Below are 26,148 nucleotides of genomic sequence, written 5' to 3' on the forward strand. Positions count from 1 at the left end.
CAGTTTCAGAGTCTTGGCTGACTCAAGCAGGTTTTCCTCAAGGATTCGCCTGTACTTTGCACCATCCATTCTCCCCTCTATCCTGACAAGCTTCCCAGTCCCTGCTGAAGAGAAGCATCCACATAACATGATGCTGCCACCACCATGATTGGTAGTTTGGTTGGTGCTGACTGGGTGATGTGCAGTGTTGGGCTTGCGCCAGATGTAAGGCTTGTAATTTAGATAGAAAAGTTCAATTTTTGTCTCGTCCGACCACAAAACCCTTTTCCACATGTCTGCAGTATCATCTACTTGCTTTTTTGGAAAACTCCATACGTGCTTTAAGAAGAGGCTTCTTATTGTTGATGTGTGAACACTGACTCCCATCTCAGACACAGAACTTTGCAGATCTCTCAAGGTCATTGTTGGTTTCTGAGAGACACTCAAACCAGTTTCCTGCTTGCCCAGCTGCTCTGTTTGGGAGGATGACCTGATCTGAGTAGTGGCTGGGTGGTATGATGCATCTTCTGCTTCTTAATGATGGACTTCACTGTGCTGAGAGGGATAATCAATGCCTTTGAAATTTTCTTGTACCCTTCTCCTGCTCTGTGCCTCTCTACCACTTTATCCCTGACTTGTTTTGAAAACTTTTTGGTCTTCATGGTTGCTTAGTTGGATCACTATGCGAGTCGCAGCTTGAAAGTCTGGAAGGAAGTTATCTACAAGTTAAACCACTTTGAATACACACAGGCTAAAACCATTTCACTAATTGTGTGACCTTTCAAACAAATCATCTGCACCTTAGCTGATTTTGGGCTGCAGTAGCAAGTGGTTTGAATACTTATGCAGCTGGGATTAATCTCTGTAAATTTTACTTATTTCATACTCTACACCGATTTTTTTACTTTATCAATGTGGAGTAGTTTGTGTAGATTCTACATGTAAAGTCTAATTTGAAAGCATTGTGGAGTACGCTCAGATGCCAAGAAAATGGGAAAGCGTTGCAGGGGGTGGGGGGTGAATACTTCTGCAAACCACTGTGTGTCTATATATTTTTTATAGGATTCAATTAAGCTTTACTTAAAATAATTAATGCCCAGTCTCTCTAGAGGACCTGATACCCTCCAGAGCACTACATAATGTGCTTTTAAGTCCACACGCTGTAAACAGAACCAAACCAGTAAAATACAGTAACTAAGATCTCTTAATAAAGATCACAGGTTATTCGTATATGGCACACATTAGAAATCCATACAGACACCACTTGCAAACACCTATTCACAATATCTTATGCATACAAATAGTCACACTTCACGCTACCAACATAGGGTTTTCTGTTAAATTAAGGCAGTCAGATATTTACAATAGCTTTTTTTGTTACTAGAGCAGCTGTAGATATTGTCAACTGAGCTAAAGATGGAGGGAAAAAAGGCAATGTCTGACTAGGGTTTGCTATTTAAGATTAGCAGAAGGCGCACAGGACGTTGCTGCTGACATTCACAATTTAAAAATCAAGGCATTAGAAGATGTTAAAAAACAGAAAAGAAGTCTGGTGTGTGAAAGAAGTCCTGTGGTTTCCAGTGAATAAGAAAGACATTGCCTGGTCTGTGAGAGTGTTATTATGTCCCCTAGTCAGAGAAAAAGGAATTCATAATAACATGTTCACTGTGATCCTTTTCTGGCACCACATGAAACCTTTTTGAGGAGGCTTCGCCTCCCGTAGTTCCGAATTTATGCTTTTTTTGTGTATTTTTAAGCAATGTATCCCCCCAAAAAACTGTATGTGTTAATTCACTTCATCGTGCCTTTTGACAGGCCTGCTAACATACTGGGTTGCTTTGGTAGGGCAACAGAAGACGTGACCCTGCCATTATAAAATGCAACACCTATAACAGAAGACGTGACCCAGCCATTATAAAATGCAACACCTATAACAGAAGACGTGACCCTGCCATTATAAAATGCAACACCTATAACAGAAGACGTGACCCTGCCATTATAAAATGCAACACCTATAACAGAAGACGTGACCCTGCCATTATAAAATGCAACATCTATCTCGGATTCTGCTGGCAAGGCTTTTCCTCTTCTTCTTTCCATTCTTTTCTTTGCTGTCTTCCATTTTCCGTGCGCGGACCTCTCTCATTAAATCAAAGAACACCTGAAAGAAGAGAAGATAAAATAACTAAAAAAAAAAAAAAAAAAGCTTGAAAAGGTTGCAATCTACCTTTTAAATGAGATGACACATCTCTGAAGTACTTGTCTTTGAAAAATAATGAAATACACTGTAAAAAGGGCTTTCGACCAGTGCCCAAAATTACTTCAAGTTTTTCATTGTAACGTCATGAAATCTGTAAAATGTAAAGCAAGTTTCGAAGGCTTTGCCATTTGCTGTTGGGCATCAATTACATAGTTGAATATGACTGATGTCCACCATCCATGCTCTCAGCATCCTCCCACTTAGCTCTAGGCACAGTTTAATTCAGCAGATTGGATATGAAGAGTAAATTAAAAGTCATCACACTAAGAGGCAGAACCTGTGAAACTTGCAATACAATTAACAGGTTTTGTGTTGCTTTATCAGTATCCCGAGTCCACTCAAAACAAGGTGATGATTTATTACTATTTTTGGGTACATGGTAACATTGCCAAAGTGATCTCATTACCTTGTCCACATTGGCTCTTGTTTTTGCAGATGTTTCCACATAGTTTACACTCCACTGCTCAGCCCGTGTTTTAGCTTCTTCCACAGAGACCTGTCTCTTGTCTTCCAAATCTGACTTGTTGCCCACCAGCAAGAAAGGGACATTTTCATCCTCCTTCACTCTCAAGATCTGCTCTCTGCAGGAATAAATAAGAAAATTCACCCACAACTACAAAACAGTGTACTCTACTCTGATGAAGGTACTAGCTGAAACATGTTTCCCAATAAATACGAAAACTCAATAAGCAATTCACGAGTGCAGTGGCTGGAACAATAACCCCTTCAGTCACAATTATTATTATTATATATTTGTAGAATTTTTTTTTTTTTTTTTTATTATTGTTCTTGTGAACTCTATGGGGTATAAGAAGTAGCCATGCCAAGACTGAAATGCTTTATATGCATTACAAATAAAACCCAATACATAGACAGGAAACTTAACATGGTACAATTATAAATGCAGTGGCCGACGTGGCAGTGTGAGCCTTCTCAATTCAATATTCACAATGGACAGACTCTGCTAAGACACTACTATATTCATTCTGCTGGCTGCATCCCAATACTTAAAGTTTGAGAGTTTAACCATCAAACAAGGTGGTATTTCTTAGTGTATGACCAGCTATTCAGTAGCTTTATAAAATCTCTCTAAAGAAGACCAACATATGTGTTACATGTCACACCAGCAGACATGTTCAAAACTCACAATTGTCTATAAAAACCAATGCAAACAATCATAAGAATGAACGTTTATTAACCCAGTTTGAGAAATTCAGTGTCCTACTTTTGTAGCTGTAGTATAATTTTCAGAGCAATTAAAGAGCAATTCTAGTAAGCTCACATTAAATTAGACACAAGGTGAAATATGACTTTTCCTGGAATTTTAAAACCAATTACTTAGGATTATTATGGTGCCAACATATTTATTAAATATACTGTAGTTATTGGAGTGGCATAAACTTCCATTTATGACTTTGCAGAGAAAAGAAAAAAGTATCAAAAAAAAAAAATCACCCTACATAAAAGCTGGATTTGGTAAATGATGGGATTGCCAAACGCAATATTCACTATGCATTTACTTATGGGCAAAGTTTTTGGTTATGAAGCATTACAGTTTAACACTGCAATGAATTACCAACCATTTCAAATGTTAATACCTACAGCTCTTAATTACCATGTCTCTCCACTTCCTCAGTTTGATTTTACATTTGATTTTACGTTTACAATAAGGTCATCAAAACTGATAATATGGCAGGCACATCCGTAAAGGAGTAAAGGTTGTACACCTCCTATTATAAATTACAGAGCTATATTCAGATTTATACAGAAAAGCTGTTCTCCAGATGTATCCAAAATTCTAAGGTGCATATGTCACACACACACACACACACTTTACTTTGTGGCAAGTCATATAAAAAATGGTGAGTGTCCCAGTTGGCTGTACCTAAAATCTGCCGTAGCTGCAAAGGACTCGAGCTCTGTGATGGAGAAGACGCAGAGGAAGCCCTCCCCACTCCTAAAGTAGTTGTCTCTGATAGCAGCATAGTCCTCCTGTCCAGCAGTGTCCAGAATGTCAATCTGCACTTCCTCCCCGTCCAGCACCACTTTCTTCCTGTAGCTGTCTGCTTTGGTAGGCTCATAGTCTTCCACAAACTAGGAAGTCAAAAATACTGACACTCTATTGCAAATCACCACAAGCAAACGGCACAGTTAAGGTTTATGACATTGCTATCAGATTCAAGTTCCTTAAGCCTTAGTGGAGAAGCATATAAATCTTCAAATCGATTTGGCTATGATTCTCCTGAATTTCTGTTTTATTGTTGAGCTTATACTATCCTGAAAACCTACTGACTTCTACAGTGCTTACATGCATACTGTACACTCAAGCTAATTTCCTCTGGTCTCATTCAGCACTGTAGACAACCCTAAAATAACCACTTAAAGTTATCATTTTTATAATATAGTGGTATACTCAAGTCAGCTGTTGGTATGGGTACAAATATCATTATATTTACTCACTATATTTGCCTATGTTTCTGTCATTTTTGGTTTACATCCTTGCACTTTTACACTAGCCAGCCATAGGTCTTTATCGAACGTCTTTGGAACATGTCTGTACTGTCTATTATGTGGGAGTTGTTTTCAATGACATCCATAGAAGCAACATCAAGAACCCCACTACAACATTATCTTTCTTACAGTTTTTCAAACAGTCCATTTAAGTGTTATTGAACATACAGTAGTTTATAAAAATTAATTTCCTGCAGCAAACAACGCCACTGTCACTTGTGTAAACTGGTAGCTGATTTGTTTGATTCTCTGCTGCTGGGAAACGAGCAAGTCAGACATGTGCAGATCACATCTTGCCCCACCAAGTTTATTGCTTCCCCCTCCTGTTTGCTGTATGGAGCTTTTTAAAAAGACATTTGTGCAGCCAAGACATTAAAGTTTAAAACGATCCCAGGATGTAAACATTTAAAACACAAAATGACAGAAACCACCAGCATTATCTGAGGCCTTCCCTTATCTAAATAAATCATACAAAAGGGACCTTTCAACTTCTAGTCCCACCTGCTGGTACTAGGAAGAAACCGTCAATAGGATTCTACAGACTCGTTTTCTTTTCACTCACTCACTCACTCACTCACACACACACACACACACACACACACACTATATGGCAGCCAGCACAAAGATATGTTAGTTTGCTGCTATTACTAAATGGGCACCCTCACCAAAACAGAATACAGAGGATAATAGGATACAAAGATAACTTGCATCAGGAGCTATTACACAACAGTACAGAGAGCCCATGGAGCCATGTTTAATCAAATTATGTTTGTTTGTTCATGTGCAGCACTTGATAAAAGAAAGGAAATTATAATAGTTAGATAGCTGAGAATCAGAAGCTCTGCAATTACCATCCTGCAGCCACAAAGCATGCATGAAGGATATAACCTGAAGTTGGGATCCTTGCAATACAGGTAGCTCTGTGTTTGAGAACTGACTACATAAAAAAGAAAAAAGTACTACATGTACTGTAAACAATGAGGGGGCTTTGTTAAGCTAACATAGTAATAAAACTATGGTTGCAATACTTCCCCTTAAAGTCCATATTACACAGCACAGAGCAAAACATGCTACTGTAGCACCCCTCCCGATTACTAACAAAACAATTACAGGTTAGTCCGTCATACCTCATCATACATGAACTGGAGCGTTAACGCTGACTTTCCTACACCCCCACTCCCGACCATGATCACTTTGTGTAAAACCAGGGAGTTCTGTCCTTTAGGCTTGTTAGCTGCCATCTTTGAAGAAGAGATGTATTGCCTCTAAACAGGAATCGAGTAGGGATGGACGTGTCTGAAAATAAAAGATAACAGCGTCACAAACCACACAGACCTATTAATTAGACAAAATAAATAAATACAAAAATAAAATATTTCATTCTACACACTGCAGGCTGAGGATGTTACCACCTGCACCATTCAAAGTTTTTATGCAGATGCTTCAGAAGGCGTAGATGTTCCCAGAGCATTTTCTACCAGACTAAAGGCTGCCACACACCAGATGCAAAGCTATTTTTAAATTGAACGACAAGACACATTTGCAGTGACATGACCACACACACCAGAAGCGACACAGTTGTGACAGGTTTGAAAACTGCCAGATCAATACAACTGTTAATTGCTGTTGACAAAACTATGATCAACGCTGGTACATATTTGTCAATATGATGTGGAAATTATGAGCGACTTATACTATATGTCAACACATATAGCAACAAACCACACATACCAGGCTTATCAAGTCCTTTGAAATGGAAGCCCATAGATTGTCTTTCAAATCTGTATCTTTATAAATGTGATGACCGTTGTCATAAAGCTCTGGGTATTTTTTCAACGGCATATTATTGTTTCCTCCGTCATTTTGGATACTGGTTCACCATGCTGGACCACGTGCATTAAAGCTGTTCTCTGATTGGTCAATTCGATAGTTGTCGCACAACAAATCGCAAAAAATAGGACAAAAAAAGGCAAAAAAAGGCAAGAAACTTGACAGTCTGTTTAAACTTGAGAGGATGGGAATCACATCTGCAGACAGCATGAAGTTCTCCAGTTATCCATCTCAACCTTGGTTCTTGACTGACGTCTACAGCAATTTCATAAAAATAAACACGAGAACATGCGAAAGAATGAAGCACATCACACAAAAAAGGCATCAATATTTAAAGTTGGCGATTAGCATGTTAAAGAAGCAAGCGGTTTCACTTAAAAGCCTGTTTGAGCAAACCACAAAGTCATCCCGTCCCCCCCTCCCTCACTCAAGTTTTCACTTTTTTATAACTTGAAACTGTTTTAGCCAGCTACACTACAAAATGTGCATCTTGAAGTACAGGAAAAAAGAATTAAAAACAAAAACAACAAAAAAAAATCAATAAATATATAAATACACAGGTAGGAAATGAACAAAAAAATATGGTACTGTAATTAAGACAGTATGACAAGTTTTATCTTGCCTCAAAGAACAGCACTTTGTTAACAGCAGTTCTAGGGGCACACTTGATTAATCAATTTATGAGTTGTAGAGATCACCGAGCAGTGAGGTTTGCAGAGGTTTGTATTTACACAGCTCACAACACGGTATCTGTTGGGCTTAGATCAACAGGACACATGCCAAAGGATCCCCAGGGAATCCACCAATCTCACAGTAGCACTAATTACAACTGGAACTTCTATAATCTAGCCAGTTTATGATGGCTAAATCCACCAAATTAAAATGTGCATTGTGCTAAGCACTAAATAAATCATGAACCAAAAAGGGTATAAAAAAAAACAAAAAAAAACAAAAACAAAAAAAACTGTGAAAATTCTGTCAGTTTTGATTCTCCCACAAAACCCAAATGGACCAGATTTATCAAGGGCTTTACATCCGCATGCACCATCTGACAAAATGAGTAATATTACTGAACTCAGGCACACTTGTCACTGAATCTTACTAGTTTTGTAACATATGATCTGCTTTTACAAAAACTGCACTTTAGTTTAAAGACCATGTGACAGGGCAGAGGCCCCGCACACTGAGAAATGTGTTTTGTGCCACATACTTTAATTAAGACCCAATTAGTTAATTAAGAAACGTGTGGAATGTTTTAATTGTTTGTTAGAAAAATGTGGAATGTGGCCAGGGGTAACTGATTAATTGTCAATTAACCCCTGGTCACACATTTTTTTTTTTTTAAATAGAGGTAGGAAATGTTTGTAGTAAGGCGCATGCCGAGATGGAACAGTGGGAGAAGGGAAAAAAGAATGAAAGACTAAAAAGGGATAGCATAGCTTGGGTGTGTTTTGAAGAATTCTACTTAAATACATTTGTTTGCTTTATAGACAATAAAAGCGTGCAGGAGTGGTGAACTGCAGTTTTGGGTGTACTATTTCAAGAGTGCAGACCAACCTGGACTGGGACTCTACACCACACTATGATGGTGTATCAGTCAGAGGGCACCTGTATGTCAACATTTTTATACATGTTTTTTTCAGAAACTACAGAGGTAGTAGTAGCTCCTGGTGTCAGCGCCATGCTTGATTTGAAAAAGCTGCACAAGGTTTTCTTCATCATTTTAGCTGCTGCCCCTTTATTTGCTGCTCCTTTTTCAGCTGATTCTGTTTCAGTGTGACTGGCTGTGCCAGCGAGGCCCTTTTTCTGCTCTAGCAGAGTCCACCTCTCACACCGCTTCTGCTCTGATTGATGTAGCCTTGCCCTCACTGATGTGCTCCATCTTGAATCTTGGGTCAACTAAAGATCAAATATCAAGTAGATCTTGAGAGTCTGAGTCAGAATATTTTTCATTTAAGTAATTCAAAAGCCATGTAGGTATTAAGTGCCTGTTTTTTCTATCTGAAGCTAGGACCTGTGTGATAGCTTCAATGCGCTTATCACCTTTAACGCTGTTTTATATTTAAAAAGAACAAAAAAATGTAATCAATAATTCATATAAAGCTGTAATTTAGGCATGCAAATGCTGCTGTGTGCCAGAAAAACAAAAGAAAATGACAAACGGCTAGTAAATCTGCTTATGAAATAAACTGACACGGATATTCCTTGTATCCCATTAAGTAAAATAATAAAAACAGATGCAATTTCCTCCTCTTACTTTTAATTTCAACTCAATTAATATTTATGCAGAAAATGTATGCAAAACAGTAAACTTCTTTATTGTTTACAGTTTGTTTAACCTGCTTATAATGCCTAACTTTTAAAAGCAGTCCCAAGCTTACCCGAATTCTGTTTAAATCATTTACAAAACATAACATGGTTTTCTTTCCAACAGCATTAATGTAAGGCCATGAGCAGACTGAAAAATATTTTAACATATCGTTATGGATACAAAAATATGCTTATTAACTTAAAACGGAAATACTACCATGTAAATATAATTTCCTATTCAACATCAAAAGTTGTTAATATAAATAAAATAAGACTTATCGATCATAAGGTGAAGCCTGTGTACAAAACATTGAAGTCTAGGCCATGCATTTAGTTCTGTAGCTTTAACAATGTTTGACCGTGGTAGATTTGCTGCTCTTCTCAGGCCCCAGTCAGACAGAGCATCTTGTAAACCTTGTGTAACTGCTTCACCGGTGTAGTCTTCAGGAAAGTACATAGTTTGCAAGCACTTGCTGCATAAGCTCCAGTCCGAATCAATGTAGTGTACAGTTAGGCTAATGTATGGCTCAGTGGTTCGGCTTGACCACAGGTCAGTGGTACTTGAAAGAAATATACATATCAATATACATACTCTTTGGTTTCTCGACTACAACAGTCATAGTACAATGTTGGCAAAGCTGTTAGTGAAAAATACTTGCAACTTAGGAGTTCGTATTTCTTGCTGATCCTTTTCAACAACTTAATAAAGCCACCTTTTTCTACAGTGTAGATAGGAACCACATCTTTCGTAATGTGATACATTACTGTGTCAGTGATTTGTTTCCATCGTTTACTGCTTGGTTCATACGGTACAACATTTGAAAATGATTCTGAGATAGAGGTTTGTATTTTGCCTTTTTTGGCAGCTGATTTAGTAGGCTTTTCAGGCTGAAACTTTTTTTCATTGCATTAACTGTGTTCAATGGGATGTCGTTGCTTCAGGTGATGAAATAGATTGGACGTGTTGCCTCCTTTCGCTGATACGGCCTTCAAACATACTTTACAAATTATGGTACTTTGCTCAGTATCTGTTGATTTGAATCTGAAAAAACACCAAACCACTGAAGATGCTGCTTTCTTAGGGATCAGCTCATCTCCAATAGAATGAGATGAAGTTTCATCGCTTTACTCTTTCACTTTCACTGACAGCAGCAGCCACAGTTAAGCTATGTGACCAACTAACAAAGAGACTGTGTGAAGATCCGAACTTTCTATGTTTAGCTAGTTGGGGAGGATTCGTCAATGCTAATAAACAAATTATTTTAAAAAGTTGGACGTGACCCGATTGATTTAATGGTTGAATGAGACATTTTAGAGAGTATGTTTTAATAAAAAATGGAAATATAATGTAATAAAAATACCAATCTCTACTTTTGAGACCTCCCTATGCAGTTCAAATGGATCAGTCCACGAGACATGAACTCGGCAGGGGGAAGTATAGTTTCTTCAAATTAACACACCAATATATTGTTTTCTTTTTAGACGCTTCATATGTTTATTTTTTATCTGTTTGCAACTAGGTGAGGTGCATATAAAAAAAAAAAAAAAAAAAAAATACCAGTATAATTCTTTCCCCCTCATATTTATTGTTTTTTAAAAAATACCTGTACAGCTATGATACCGGTATAATCGCTCAGCCCTACTGAATTACACTGCTGGAAGCAGTGCTTTCATCAGCCGTGCCAACACATTACATTGGAACATCTGACAAAAGCCAAGCATCAGCAGCACTCTGTCAAATTCTATTCACACCTTCCTCTGAAATGCCTTAAAATACCATCACAAGAGGAAACCATCCGACTGTAAAAGCTGTACCTCCCCAACAGACACATCTCAGCATTACCCTCCAATTTCAGAAACATATTAAACAAAATGAAAATCTCTCCTGCTCTCTTCTGACACAACCGTTGGGCTTTTAAACAAGGTCAGGTTTGGCATAGAATTCTATTGTGATCGCTGTGGACAAACTGACATGGAAGTCGTTTAGTCCACATATCACCTTATGCTGCTTTACAATCTAGGGACAGTATGCTGATTACTGGCCATCAATGTGAAAACAGCCTCTGAAATTATTGGTTAGCTTCTCTTGAACGCCGTAAAACCTGAGTAGGCTCATTGCCAACACACACACAAAAAAAAAAAAAAAAAATAATAATAATAATAAAAAAAAAAACAAAACAAAAAAAAAAACACTCTGATGCTCCTCCCTTGATGTCACGTGCCAGTGTAGTGTTTAGCTGTTCTGTGAATCCTCCCTCAGATATGGGAAATCAGTCTTTCAATTTCAATTCCCAAATGCTATTTTATCTTGAAAATTTTAGTATAAATGGGACTGTTCAATGCAATATTTATGGCAAATAAAGTACAAAATATATGTATTCAGGGACTTTTTTTCCCCCTACTGGAAGGATACATAATACATTTCCTTAAAAATGCTACTTTGTGTAATTATTATTATAAAAAAAAAAAAAAAAAATAAAATGTAGCCATTTTACAAGCGAAATAACCCACTCCAGGGTGTGCAGTAGACAATTCTTACTGCACATCCTGGGTGGTTGAAGGCACCCAGAGCGTTCGGTAAGAACTGTCTTAACGCATAGCCTGTCATGGGTTATTTCTTACCTATATCGGATCCCTAAACTAAAGTGTTATCAAAGTTGTTTATTTGTTTCTAAAACAAATAAAGATATTTATCAAGTGTCAATTGGCTGTTTAGTATTGTACTGAATAAATGGTTAATGACAGATCAAAAGACATTATTATTTATGGCATGATAAATGCAGACAGTGTGGTTGCCTCTCTGCTCATATATCAGGTTCAAATGAGTTAAAGTGTACAGTAAACTGTAAACTGTGAAAACTAGAATTTAAAACTTTACCAGTTCCAGCTCAAACCCCCAAACCTCACACAGCTGTGAAGCCTTTTTCTTATTTGGGAAAGTAAAAGGTTCTGTTTTTTTTTTTGGGGGGGGTTTTGTTTAAAATACATTTTCTCAACTGGAGATCAGTAGTTCACTCCACTATATCCCTGACCACTGTGCTACTGTAAAATGGTCCTCGTTTCATATGCATTTACGTCAAATTTGTACAGTTGGATAGCGTGTGTTTCACATGGACTCTATTCAGTTGATTGAAGTCAGATGTTATTGCTTTACTGAACAAGGAAATTGTTCTCTGAAATCTGCAGATTCTGCCACATTTCAGACTGACAGAATAAAGCGGATGAAACAGATGCTTCTTTGCAGTCACTCTTCAGAAATGGAACTTAGAAGACAGACACATTTATGAATTGTGATTATATACTGATAAATGAAACAGACTGACAATTAAGTATAGCCTAAAAATTAGGCTTGATGCAAGCAAGATAAACATTTTTTTGTACAAAAAGCATGTATGCTGCGTTATTCTAATACGTTTGATATGGTACTGAGTTAGGATTGTGGCCATTCATTTCCCAGCTTGGGAACTAAAAATAGCCTTGTGTATCTCATATTCATGTAATTTGTTGTAGATATTATCACCACAACTGTTTTATACTGTCATTGCCAATAGCTGTTTTAAATATAGGCCTATATAACAGGAGGATCTGGGTTAAGTCTATTGTAATGACCTAAACAAACAGTGTCAGATCTTAATACTCTTTCACTCAACAGTATTACTGCTGGGGTTTTTTCTTCAGTGGTGATTTACTGTCATTTTTAGAACAGGGATGTAGGGATACACTGATTTTGATGCCAGTTTTTCTTCATTATTAATACTACAATTGTTAACCAGGATTTCTGTGCACTTTACGCTTTAAACAGGACACATCACACCAGCACTGTATTTGTAATATATTTATATATATCTGCAAGAAGTGAATTTAGCATAGCACTGGTAAATCCAATGGCATGTGACAGCATTGATGGGTGGATTTACTAAATTAGAGGTACTTAGAGGCTGAACGACACTAACACTTGCATTTTATAAAGACATACACATTTTAAATCTACATTTTCAAGCTCAAAACCGTCTTTTTACAAATTGTATTTTAGTATTAACATTGCACTTTGATTAACACTGCAAGCATTAATTACAACACACATGTGGTTTCCATGCAGGTGAATTTCAATGTGAAATGGCGATGCGCATGCGCGTTTGGGAGAATTACTCGTGTAAATCAGGTTTGTGGCCAAAAAAAATAATGCCTAAGAGAGGGATAGGGTAAATCTCATTTACTCATGTAAATGAGGAAACATACAGGAAAATCTGCATCCAGTTTTGCATGGAAACCTGCATTTCATATGTAAATGTTAATGAGCATGTTTATCCTTAACTATAAATATTGTTATTGTGGATTCCAAGACGGCAGATAGTAGTGGCTGATGGGTGATTTTATGGTTAGCAGTGGTGTAGTTCACCTTAATGATAATGTGGGCAGCTTTTTTTCTTATTGTTTTTTTTGCTGTCTATCATGTTGTATACCTCTTGTGGGTATACAGTTCTGTATAAAACCACTTACCATGAACTGCATTATGCACTTGTAGTATTAAAGCAGCTGTTTGAGAATACCCTTGCTGTAAAAACTATGCTAAAGTTAAACATGAAGAGCAAGTGAGCTGCTTATATGTCTAACTGAATTAATTCCCATCCTTTTATTGATCCCAGCTATGTGCAAAGACAATGTGTGTCTGCCCTCCACGTTAAATATAGTTGGTGGACTGGATGTCATGATCCAGCTCGATCGCCCAAAAACAGCACAACAGACATCCAACAAGTTGTTGATGTCCTCTCAGAACTGACCAAATAAAATTACAAATGAACGTATTGATTGTGTTTTGTTTGCATCATTAATATTTAACACAACAGTAAATTCAACACAACTTAAAAGAAAGGAGACTCGCTGACAGCCCGATTCTCCTTAGATCACTGCTGAACAACTGAAACTGGCGTCTAAGGTAAACACGGTTGCCAAGTCAGTTTGTAATAAGGAATGTGCTTGTTTTTGAGAGTCGCACGTTGCAATTTGCATAAACATCCACTCTAACATGGGTTCGCTTGTTTTGAAAGGCAGTGCTACTTTTAGATTTGGCAACACTGGTAACCTTCCCCATCTCTCACAGACAGCCAATGATTCCTGAACACCTAATTTTGTTACTGACAAGAGTTTGTGCAGGATACAGCAGGCAGTGGCAATTTTGTGAACGAAGTAATGCTGCACTTCAGTCCGCTTCATCAGTATCTGCCACCCACTACTCGTATTTGCCCAAGCGTGGTGTTGAAGGCTTCCTCAGCAACTGTCAGCCGTTTGGACGGGTAGGGTTTCTAAATCAGGGTAAAATATGCAGCATCACCTGATCCCCTATATGCTTTATTGCCTGAATATAACGTCGCCGCCTGTTTTAGCCATGGTGATCTGCAATACCTGTTGGTCAGTTTCATTTGATACCTCTGAGTTCATTTTTAATTAATGAGTCGTAAGATAAATAAGTTGAAACATTATTCACTACATTTGATAATCAATGTGGGCAAGAGCAGTAAAACATTATTAACCAACCAGGTTAATTACAGCAGCTTAGAGTCACTCGTGTACCAGTTCTCTGCGCATATAAACCACATTCACAGAATTTCACTAGTAATCTTTATGCATAGCTAATTTACATATCAACCCCCACCTTTCCCATTCATTTGCATAACGTTGGGTGAAAAGCCCTGTTTAATATCGAGTAAAATAAACTGAGCGAACGGAAACCCAAAAAAGCATTTTACACGAGACATTTCTCATGAAAAACAAATTAGTTGTGTATTTAATGTCTTAAGTCAATCTTTCATTAAATCTGTAGCGCTCATATCAGATCCCTTACCGATGTTTCATTGGTTGTTTTGCAGGGTTAGAAACTCATGCTCACCCGAGGCAAATTACATCTAATGAGGACCAATTGATGGCTAGACAAGTACTTAAAACAAATGTACACATATACTCTCATGTTAAGTCTTGTGTTAAAGTCAATTTTCAAACAGGGTGTAGCAGTGGTGAATAAGCATTCACAAATAATGCTTGGAAAACAGTCACTCGGAACTGAAACCTCCCTTCATCTCCGCTGCAATGACAAACCCACTCAATGCAGTTTTGCGTTTATGTTCTTCCTCTGCACGGGAAGCAAAGTTTATTGTTTGAATTAAGTGAAACGCGTTGCATCTTTAGAAGTAAGTGTAAAATCATTTTACAAAAATGTGTGGATTTATATTAGGTTACGACCCTGACTGAAGGGGGTCGGTTGTACTAACAAGGTCAAACAATATGCCACGTTTTACTAAACATTTCAAAACTAATAAACACACAATTACCATAATGAACACTGTCGTAGCACGTTGCTTAAAACAACACAGTATATTAATAATAAAGTTGAGTTCCTATCTATAAACAGTAACACATTTAAAGCTTGGGACTTGCTGTCTATCGCTTGGTGTTGTTTACATTATCGTCAGCATATAAGTGACTGGAAGCTGAAATTACTTTTTTAAAAACACACTTTTCTTATGCCAATACAGTACTGGTGAGCGATAATCAGTTCATTTGAAAACCAGGCTTTAAATCACTGATAATAGGTGCACAGGCGGAGATTCAGGGAGTGCTCTGGGGCTCAAGCACAAATGGGGGAAAATAAGAACCTGCACAGAGCAAATAAATCACCTGTTCTGTCAAATTATAGCTTTCTTCAAGAACAATTTCATCCCGAGGGCTACAGTGAAACGTACTGTTTTTAAATTGGAATGTTGGTGAAGACCGCATGTGTACGTGAGTACATTAATTACTGTTGATAGTAATTCATAGCCAGCTAGCATTTTTGTAAATAACAACACTAATGTACAATAAAATAAGCATTTTATTTGTGTCATCGGTGTCAATTTCAGGCAGCACTTCATGGTAAGCAAGGAAACACAGATGACAGAATTTTTTCCTGTCATCCGGTCTGGTGCCACTGTCTGATTCTAAGCACACACTACACAGTACAGACAGTAGTCGCTCAGTAACAAGGTGCAAACAGGTGATTGATCGATCTGTATGAGCGTTTATGAAGGTGCTTTGCTAAGAATTATAACAGTGTTTATTTTTTATCAAAATAAAATCTAAGCCTATTTTTAGGGACCCCAGCTGTTGTTGATGATTCCAACTTACGCATTTCACATACGGACTACCAAGTTCACATCAGGACTAGCAAGTTTCAAAAGGTAGTAGCACAATATTGTTAGTTTCTAACCCTGTTTTGGCTCCGTAGGTTGGGAGATTGGACAGTTTGTTACATGCAGTGATGCACACATAGAGGACTGACAAGTTGAAGGTCACTCCAGCAGGCCCAATTGCCAGCACAGATGGGAAAGGACCGCAACAATACTTGTTGGTAACCTTCCGACTTCAGAGAACCTTGTCAGAGTGAGTTTAGTGCTTTTCAAAATTCTGCAAGAGTTTTTTTTTTTTTTTTTTCCTAAACGAACAGCAAATCTGTGCAGACTGATTTTGGTACAATTAAGAGGAACAATTAGATGCAAACTTTTTGGATCTGGGTATCATTATGCCATAAGTCAGGCATGTTATCAAATTTCAGCAGTTATTTTTTAGTGCCCCTGATCAAGAAATCATCCATGCTTTCAAAAACAGTTCAGTGGGATAATGCAATTACAGTAAAGCAACTCATAACATTATCATTCTGAAACAGAACAGTATTGCAGGTGCTGCTTTACAAATACAGACAGCAGACAGACCCCACACAGGCTCAAGGCAGGGCTGTAGTAGAGTAGTTGATGATTGGCTAAGGTGGATGACGACTTGGAGCAGGTAGGATTACCTGTTGCAGTAGCAGGTTAGGCAAATCTGAACTGTGGAAAATATATCTACTTGTCACCGGGTATATTTCCATTGGCTTGGTTTCAAATATAGAAGCATCATCCACTATGTTATCAAAACCACTCCTGTTACCACAGTGACCTCGAAACATGTAGAAACAGGAATTACTGTACAGGGCATTTTACACCATTTTGGTTTCACTGCTAAAAAAGAAGAAATATAAACAGCTTTTATTACTTTTATTTTATATGTCATTGACCCAAATGAATACTATTTATTAGTCACACACACACACACACAATACACTCAGAATTCCTGGAAGTGCGGTCACACTGAGCTTAGTCTAACACAGTGGTTCCCAAACTTGATCTTACCCCCTTCCAGATTTACCAGCTGTCCACGTACCCCTACCAGCAGACAGGGTTTATTTTAACCCCTTTAATGCCAAAGCATTGTATAAAATGTACACATTATAATACACATGAACACACACAATATACGACTATAATAATAATACATTTAATGAACGGTTTTAATTTTAATATACGTTTACTTAAAAACTTAAACAATGGCTTAATAATGCTACTCACCATTAATGTGATGGATGAGCTTGTTTGTTCGAGCATAGGCGCATAATGTTTGGAGTGATAGGGGATATCTTGAGTCGTAAGTTGTTTTCTACAGAAAGACGCTGACGATACTTTGATTTCACTGCAGTGAGTGACGAATCCGCTTTCACACAGGTAAGTTGTAGCAAACGGTATCAAAACTTTTACAGCCTTGTCCGACAATTCTTCCGTTTTGTCCCTGGTGTCAAGGTTTCGCTTCACAGGCTGAAAGTCTCTTATCAAGTCAGTAGTCGTCTCGCCAGTGATTTCAATGCGCTGGTACTGGCAAGACAACATTCATTAATTCGCTCATTGCTCTTCTTTTTTTATTGTACCCGTCTTTAACCATCTGTCCATTTTCACTGGCAGATATTGCTATTTTGTGTGAAATATACGAGTTCACCAAAAGAAGAAAAAAAACAACTTTGTTCTCAAATCAGTTACTAGATGCGACCGTGGTTAGGCAACTGAAACCGCGCTGTACGATGATTGGCGGTGAGAGGGCTCTGCACGTCATGTACGTCTCTGTGTTCTCATTGGTACATCTTGAAATAAATGAACTACCTCGTTTAGCAAATCCCGACAGAGTTTAGAAGCTTCATTTTAGAAGCCTATTAAGAAAATGAAAAAAAAAAAAACGAAAAACATAATCCGCCATTACATAATTTCTTCCACGTACCTCCCAGAGATCTCTGGCGTACCCCTGGGGGTACGTGTACCAGTTTGGGAATCACTGGTCTAACAGAATCCCTCCCTGTTAACCAATGATATAGTATGTTTCTCTCGTGGCTTAGTGGTGGGACGTGCCCAGTAAAAACAATGGCAACAACAATACATTATGAAAATGAGTCATTCTCTCACAGGACAAGATTAGACAGAATTAAACTGAATTGCTTGCCACTACAAATGTTTGATTGAAGCACAGATGACCCAGCAGATTTAGTGATGTTTAGACAGCAGTACGTACAACACAGCAGTCAGCAAACAACAAAAGCAAAGTATTTTGTTATAAACTCTATACTACACATGTTCAGTGTTTTATGCTGAAAACAATTAACAAAAGCAGTTGTAAAATTGCAGCACTGCAGGGATACTGAAAGAAATCTGAAAGAAATGTTGTACTGTAAAAGTGTAATATTTTGCTAAAAAGATTTTTGCTACAACAGGGTTAATTTGCTTGAGAAAAAACAGAATATTACTACTAGAATACAACATTATCTCTCCAAATGACTGTGATGGGAATCAGTCATCAATGTAAAATATGTTCAGCAACTCGCCTCTCAATAATACCTGAAGTGTGAACGTGTCAACAATCACAGCAACATACTGTAAGGAATGTGAAGCAAATCCACTCAGGCAAGATGGGTTATTTGTTTCTTTCTCAAAATGTTAAATCTTAACATTTCAACTGTGTCAAAGGGAATTCAGTTTAATAGTCTATACTGGCTTTGTTGAATCAGAGGTCGAGTAATCAAACCAGTTCATGCTAAGCCAGAAAACTTTACAAACCCCTGTCCCCCAAAAACACATGAAGGGGTACAGAAACATTGCAACATTGCCCTTGTTCTGAATGTTGCGCTAGCTGTCTATGGCTAGAATTTGCCTACATTTCATAGCAGCGATGTTCAACTAATTAAGTCATGTTATTGTATCTTAAATTGTCTCTCGGCATTAGCATTTTTAAAAAGAACATTTTCAGAGTATGTTTAATGGTTTTTAAATTTTTTAAATTTAAAATTCTGCAACTTTTTTTTTTCTCAACCAACAGCAAATCTGTGCAGACTGATTTTGGCACATATTTAAAAGGAACTATTAGATGAAAACTTTTTGGATCTGGGTACTATATGCCATAAGTTAGGCATTTTAACAAATTTCAGCAGTTATTTTTTTTAATTGTTTAATACTAACACAGTGCCCCTGATCAATAAATCATCCATGCTTTCAAAAACAGTTCAGTGGGACACTGCAACACTCAACTTGCTTGTCCTTGTTGGGTAGTTTCAAAGATCTTTCCAACTTCCGCTTTCCTTTAACGAGAAATCAACCAGTTTTAATCTGACGATACAGCACAGCACTACTCCCAAATTCTAAGGAAATCGTGTTATCCAAATTAAAGAAAATTGTCATTAGGCTGTTCTGGCTAACTGTAGGCTTACGTGTTCAAAAGTTATGTTACACCTTTACTAGCAACTTTAATTACAGCCACAAATGTAAACATTTCAATATATACTTTGATGTGTAGGTGTTTTTTTTAAAAAACAAAAATAATAATAATAATTTTGTAGTTAAGTCTTTACGATGTTAAAACGTTATTTGCTTATTTAGGGTTTATTTGCTTATAAAATACTAACCAGGGCTGTCAGTATCCATATGTAATATAAAGAGAGAATGTGTGTGTCTGCATGCGTGCGTGTGTGTGTGTGTGTAGATATGGCTTAAACACTGTCATTGCAAAGAGTTTAAACGTTCATAAAAATTTACCAAAAGCACATCCCTAAAGATGTCTATGGTTACACACTTGCAATTTTATGCCTAGAGAACCATTTAACTTTTAGCTCTAATTTAGCATTGGGAGGAGGGCTATATTAAGGACATTCTTGCTTTACAAAAGTGACACTCAATTTAGACACTGGTTCTAAAAAAAAATCCATACACAAAATGGAGGGGCATTTAGCTGAGCAAGCAAACGTATTCCTAGATGGTGACAGATCAATCAGAAATAAAAAAGCTATATTAAATACAGTCAGCGCTGCCTAATCAGGATACTGATCAGGATTTCTGCTTAAATGGGATACAACTCGGGGCGATGGTTCTTCCCAGTGCTATTTATGTTGTTTAATTGGGACTTCACTTAGTTTAAGTGGGACATAGTATTTTCAAATGATGAATGGAGATCGCTTTTCCTAGTAAGGAAGGTCGCGTGGCACAGTGGAGTATGTGATTACGCTGTGACTTGCGTAAACCACATTGAACTCTTGAAGGAGCTGGAGTCTTCTGTGGTTTCTCAAGCTGCTATTGCAAAGAAAATTGGCGTGCCAACATTGCAGATGCCTCGTGATGTTATTTTTAATTTCATGTAGAAATAAAACAGCAATTCATTTAGTTTAGGAATAGAAAAAACTATTGACTCGTATTGTAAATTATGTATCTGAAATTTAAATCGTAACGTGATGGGATTTCATTCCTTTTCTTTTCATTAAGAATAAAAAAAAAAAAGTGCGACAAAGGTCATCTCAACTGCCTCTCCTTTAACTGGGACAGCTGCTTACTCCAGATATTATTCCTTCTCCCGAGCTGTCCCGATAAAGTGGTGCCAACTGTAAAGGTAAACCCGTTTCGAGGAGGATGCATTAGTTAGACCTCCTGTCATGTTAACTGAAATCCAAGGTGTCATGTCACATTTCACTTGTTTTTATGTTATTTTTACTTAGTAAATGTTATTCTTTTCTATTTTAGGTATGTTTCTTAATTGTTGATAGGGTAATTGGTTCAATCTTGATTGGGAACTAATTGAGACAGGTGCTGTAGAGAGACGACTGGCTAAGTAAAAGGTACAAGCAATGTTAGATGTGAGGCTTTCTATCATTCTGAGCACTATGGATGAATGGAACTACTATTTTAGTAGCTTTGAAGCAGAAAGATATTTCAAGCCCCTTTCACACTGTCATTCCTACTTCTACACTTTTGGCCAAAGCTGTATATCTACAGAATCTGACACTCAATAACTTATGCAAAATAATGTCAATACCAAGTTCCTTGACAGTTGGAAGTGGTTCTCCAGATACTGTTTAAACAAAACTCAGTGTGACTTACAGATGGACTGATTTACAAACAAACGCCGTCTAAATCCCCAGAATTCCCCCAATAGGATAAAACATGTTAATACCAAGTTTAATGACAAAATCACCAGACTGGGAGCCTCTACCAGAGGTGTTTAATAGTAGAAGCTGCATGCGTATTCCACTTTGACCAGCAACCTCCAGAGAAGTAAAACAGATGTACTGTAATATAGAACTTCAACTATAAATATAGTGAAATGGACATAGTAGTCCTCAATGTTTTGAGAAACTAAAATCATTTTGGCAAATGTTCAAGACTGCAAAGTGCAGAGTATTCCCCAACTACCAACAGTACAGTGACACTTCTTCGCATGAATGAGGCTTCAGAAATGGACACAAGCTCCCTCCCCACAACCTGCTTGATACTTGTGTGCCCAAAAAGGCCCATTCTCTGTGCCAAGTTGCACTGGCAGCAAATGCTTATGAATGTACAGTACAAGCTCTGTTGTAGCAGAGAAAGCAAAAACTGAAAATGAAAAAGGTTCTCTTCCCACTTACGCCACATTTTACAGGAAATCCTGCTATCTTCTGAAACTACTATAATGAAGTACAGGAAATAGTTAAACAGAAAACATTTTGTTTAAATATGAAGCATACAGTAAGATGCCGTTTACCACCCACACAAACAACCCAGTCAGTGCAATACAATCAGGAAACAGCAAGAATAACAATTCCTTGATCTGTTCAAATCCAATTACTGCACAAACAACAGAATAAGCACTGCTTGAGCAGACACTCACTTCACATTATACTTCCAAATAAATAAATACATTCCTGGCATAATAGGCGGTTACTAGAAATCTTCCAACTTGAAGGCACAGTTGTCATTTTAATGTGTTTAATTAAAACAAGACTTTGTAAACTACAGGAAGCTTGTCCTTGTTTTTTTAAATCAGTATTGTTTAATTGAGTTCATTTGTGAGGTCTGTCATATTTTGGAGGCTAGTTTTTAACCTGCCGTACGCCTTGGTTTTTCTAACATCAGTTAAGACTCCAGTGCTGTTTCCTGCATCTTCCCTGCTCACTTGAAATAAATCTCAGTACTTTTTTAGAATTATAAACTGCTTCATAAATGCCTATTGCAACAGTCACTGTATCTACTGAATTAAATTCCAAGGCCTATGGGTGTGAGCTGATGTCACCTAGAGCCGTGTTCCTAACATCACTGCAATAGAAAGAACGACTTACAAACACACATTTCAATAATGAAAATATCAACCAACTCTGTAAAATGTCCCTAAAAGTATATTATTGTATATTTTGGCAGCAAAAAAAAACAAGAAAAAAAAACAGAATAGCATTTCACATTTCTCTTTTAAATGTGTATTACAAATTAGGGCTACAAAATTACAATAACTTTTGCCTGGACTAGTGTATAGTATGTGCAGACTAGACCTTATCTTTTATGTTAGATTTTGCTATAATTTTTGTTAGATTTTGAGAAATTTCTGAACTCAGCTGTTAAGCATTGTATTTCCTGTGTGCCCCATAACTGCAAGCACTCCCTCTCCCCCCACTGAACTGAATGACTGACATACAGGATATGCATTCTATGTGTAGCAGGGAATAATAAGTCAGTTTCCTTGGCGATATGAAGTGGAAATCATACAAATCTGAATCTATAAACCTTACGGGAAGAACTAATTCTTTACAATCTGGTTGAGCAAGCAGCATTTTATAAAAATCAAGCTCAAACGGTTATAGCACTATTTATTCATACACAAGATCTTTCATCTAGTTTAATATGTAATGGATGGAACATCAAATAGCATAGCAAATCCTGCCAGGTCTGTCCATTCAACCACTTGCTAAAGATCAGGTCTAATGAATTCTGAAAGTCTACACACATGATCTTACCAAACCATGCCTGGATCCTCAGATGGCTCTGTGAAGACTACTGTCTAATACATACTTATTACTATACGAAGTTAGGAAGAGGATTACAGATCATTCTTATCAGTAAATTCAATCAGTTTCTGTCACTGTGTCACTGGCGTCAGGCTCAATTTCCAATATTTTTTAGATTAATTATTTAGTCTTATTGGTTGGGTAACTGTACTGTATCCTGTTTTGGCCTGCCATGTTTAATAAATACAGTAGTTCTAGCTACTTCCACTACTGCACCTTATATTGCTCTTATATAAATGAACACACTGAAAAGGCACTACAGCATACCGCTTGTGGCTCTCGGGGTTCAATCACAGTTCCTCTTTCAGGGCATAGAGAGAACAATGTTTGAGTGTTATTACTAGCCAATGCTAGTCATTTTTTTTTCCCGCTCTTTTTTAATTATTACAAAGAAACAAGATGTTCAGTCAGTTTATTCTAGCATAGTTGTTGAAATAAACCTGGAACAGAAAGCAAACTTTCACAAATGCAAGTAGGCTACATCTTTTTAATTTTTCCTTGGTTTACAATATCGCCAACAAAAGTGGAGAAAGATGAAAAACTACAGGCCTGTACAATGCAAAACAACTTAAAAATAACTCTGAACATTTATTTTCAGCGACAATCAATCTGCTCAGACAATTGTTCTTCTAATTAGAACGGTGTAGTTTTGTAGAAGATTACAATATCGGACCCATCTAGCAGATTAATGCACATCATGAAGCATCCAAATTGGATCTCTCTAACACTGGAGAAATGTCATATGCTAGAATACCTGCCTGGTCTCAGCAGACAACTAAGACCAGCCACCAAGAAATCAAAAAGATTGAACTGCCTTAATAGCAAGCAGTCTCTTTCAGCTGCACAGCCTAAAATGGACAACTGTAGCAATGACCTGGGCACCGAGAAGCCTCTTTTCTGGAGCTTTTAAAAGGCTACAGTAAAAGGTCACAAAACAGGCTCAAACCTTTTACATGCTATAAATACTCATTAGCTAACCCTTTAATTGCATCTTGCTGATGAGCGTCTTTGAAATGTCATTGATTTCCCATTCTAACCCACTGCACACTTATCCCAGGAGGTTTCTTCATTTATTTCTCTTTTTAAAAAAAAAAAAAAAGAATTAGATTACGTTGTGTTTAAATTCCCTATTACTGTGGATGACGCTACAGGAGGAGAATTGGATAAATCCTTACAGGGAACAACTTCTCCACAGCTTGTGGTTTACACACTTATTTTATTACCATTTAAACAGCCTGTCAGTGTTAGCAGCCACAACTTGAACTACAAGGATACAATGCAATACACTAATGGTACCAAAGTGAGCTACTGTACTGTGTATAAACCAGTGTCCGGGCTGTGAGTATTAGATTAAAGACATAGGGTACGTTAAAACTGTCTCCACTCCCCCTCCAACTGTAATCCCAGCTGGGGAAGAAGAAAGCACAGCAACATTAAAAGAATGGCCAGGAAAACATACCAATAACCGATTACATCAGGGTAAAGCGCGGTAACAAGTCTGCAGGAAAGCATCACATTTGGTAGCTACTGGTAAAGAATGATTATGTTTTCCATTCAGTCAGGGACCAGCTGTGGGTGTGGTGCATAACTGCACTAAGCTTCTCCGAACACAGAAATCTGGCAATAAACACTGATAAATAGCTATTTAATTATTGCAAATACACAAGAAAGAATTAAAAGAATTACACAACAGATATGATTTATAACCAATACAGTTTCTTGTTACCTTACCAAAGTGTACACCCAAAAAAACGTATCCTGGTCAGTTATGCCTGAACTTGACCACAGTCGATCAACCCCACTCCCACTGACTCTGCACCCATCAGATCAGAGCCATGTGAATGAAACTGCACCGAGGTGGCAAATTACTAAATCCCGCTGTATAATCCCAAACACTACATCGTATCGAGCACAAATAGTTTACTCTACCTTTTCACGACTTTAACCACACCAAAAAATGGCAAAGTCCCCAGTCACTTAAGCCAATGATATTTTTTTTGTTTGTTTTGTTAAACAAATCCTGGCCGTTTGCTTGTTTAATTATGCTAATGTAATGGCCTGCTAACCACACCTTTATAACTTACTATTAGTAAGCAACGCCTTTATTTTAAGTAGAATTTCTAATTGTAATAATAATAATAATTCGTGCAGGGTTTTCACGTTTATAGGGCATGGGAGAAGGTCACAATAAGTAACACAACCATACAGAAAGCAGGAATAATTTTATCATCATACAATTACTAGCGTTACAAGATAAACTACGGGAAGTCTCAAACCAAGCCCGTTTTATTTGTATGGACGATAACTAACGATTAACAAAAATGGTTAAGCAACTAGTACGACTACTAGGCTAGAGATGTGACTGCGCACAATTCTCCCAACCCTGCACTTTGTTGTGTGTATCAATTTCAAAGCCACTCACTATCTGTGTTATAAAATACAAGGGGCCGGACCATAACACCAGGCTCACACATGAGTTGAGCACGAATATACAAACTGCTTTGCATCAGCGCGGATTTGCAATTAAAAGTCTATGACCTACCTGCGTGTATATTAAATTGGTGTGTTTTATACTGGTTCCCCGTGTGTCTCCAATGTATAGGTTTTCGATCTTCCCTGATGACTCGGTCTGGGTGATGTCTGTGCCCACAACAACATTAATTTCTAAACTCTCCTTTCTCTGTGTGTGTTGATCTGGAAATATGGCGAAAGGGTGTGGACTGCAACGACTTGATGTCATCGCGTACACGCGCCGGAACACTGAAGAGGCGTGCTAAGAATGACTGAACTTCTCATCATCATGTGCAGAGACAGCAAGCGGTTTTGTTTTCATTCGGACATTTACTGGATGTTGTGAAATTGTGTTACTGAGTAATCTTTACTGGAAATGCGCAATATCAATAAAACATTTGCTCCGGTTTTGCTTATTCATTGCGTTTCGAAGTAAATTTGGAATTTGGCATCTTGCAATGCAAGGTACAAACAGAGACGAATTTATTATTTTTATTTATCAATTTTTTAATCTTCCCGGATTTATATTTTTAATATATACTTAATGCACATTACCTGTGCAGCTAGT

At 37.5% G+C, this 26,148-nt stretch overlaps 1 protein-coding gene across 1 annotated transcript; it reads right to left on the reverse strand.

Annotated features, from left to right (window-relative positions):
- Positions 1 to 568: 568 nt before the first annotated feature.
- Positions 569 to 25,829, reverse strand: LOC121312775 (ras-related protein Ral-A). Its single transcript, XM_041244522.1, has 6 exons — positions 25,612 to 25,829; positions 5,878 to 6,046; positions 4,125 to 4,333; positions 2,646 to 2,820; positions 2,011 to 2,140; positions 569 to 1,968 (listed from the first exon to the last, which is right to left on the reverse strand). The coding sequence occupies exons 2-5, from the start codon at positions 5,989 to 5,991 to the stop codon at positions 2,018 to 2,020; spliced, it is 621 nt and encodes a 206-aa protein (XP_041100456.1). The 5' UTR covers positions 5,992 to 6,046; positions 25,612 to 25,829; the 3' UTR covers positions 569 to 1,968; positions 2,011 to 2,017.
- Between the last annotated feature and the right edge of the window lie 319 nt (positions 25,830 to 26,148).

Source organism: Polyodon spathula, chromosome 3 (assembly GCF_017654505.1).
Source record: "Polyodon spathula isolate WHYD16114869_AA chromosome 3, ASM1765450v1, whole genome shotgun sequence".
NCBI classification, from domain to species: Eukaryota; Metazoa; Chordata; class Actinopteri; order Acipenseriformes; family Polyodontidae; genus Polyodon; species Polyodon spathula.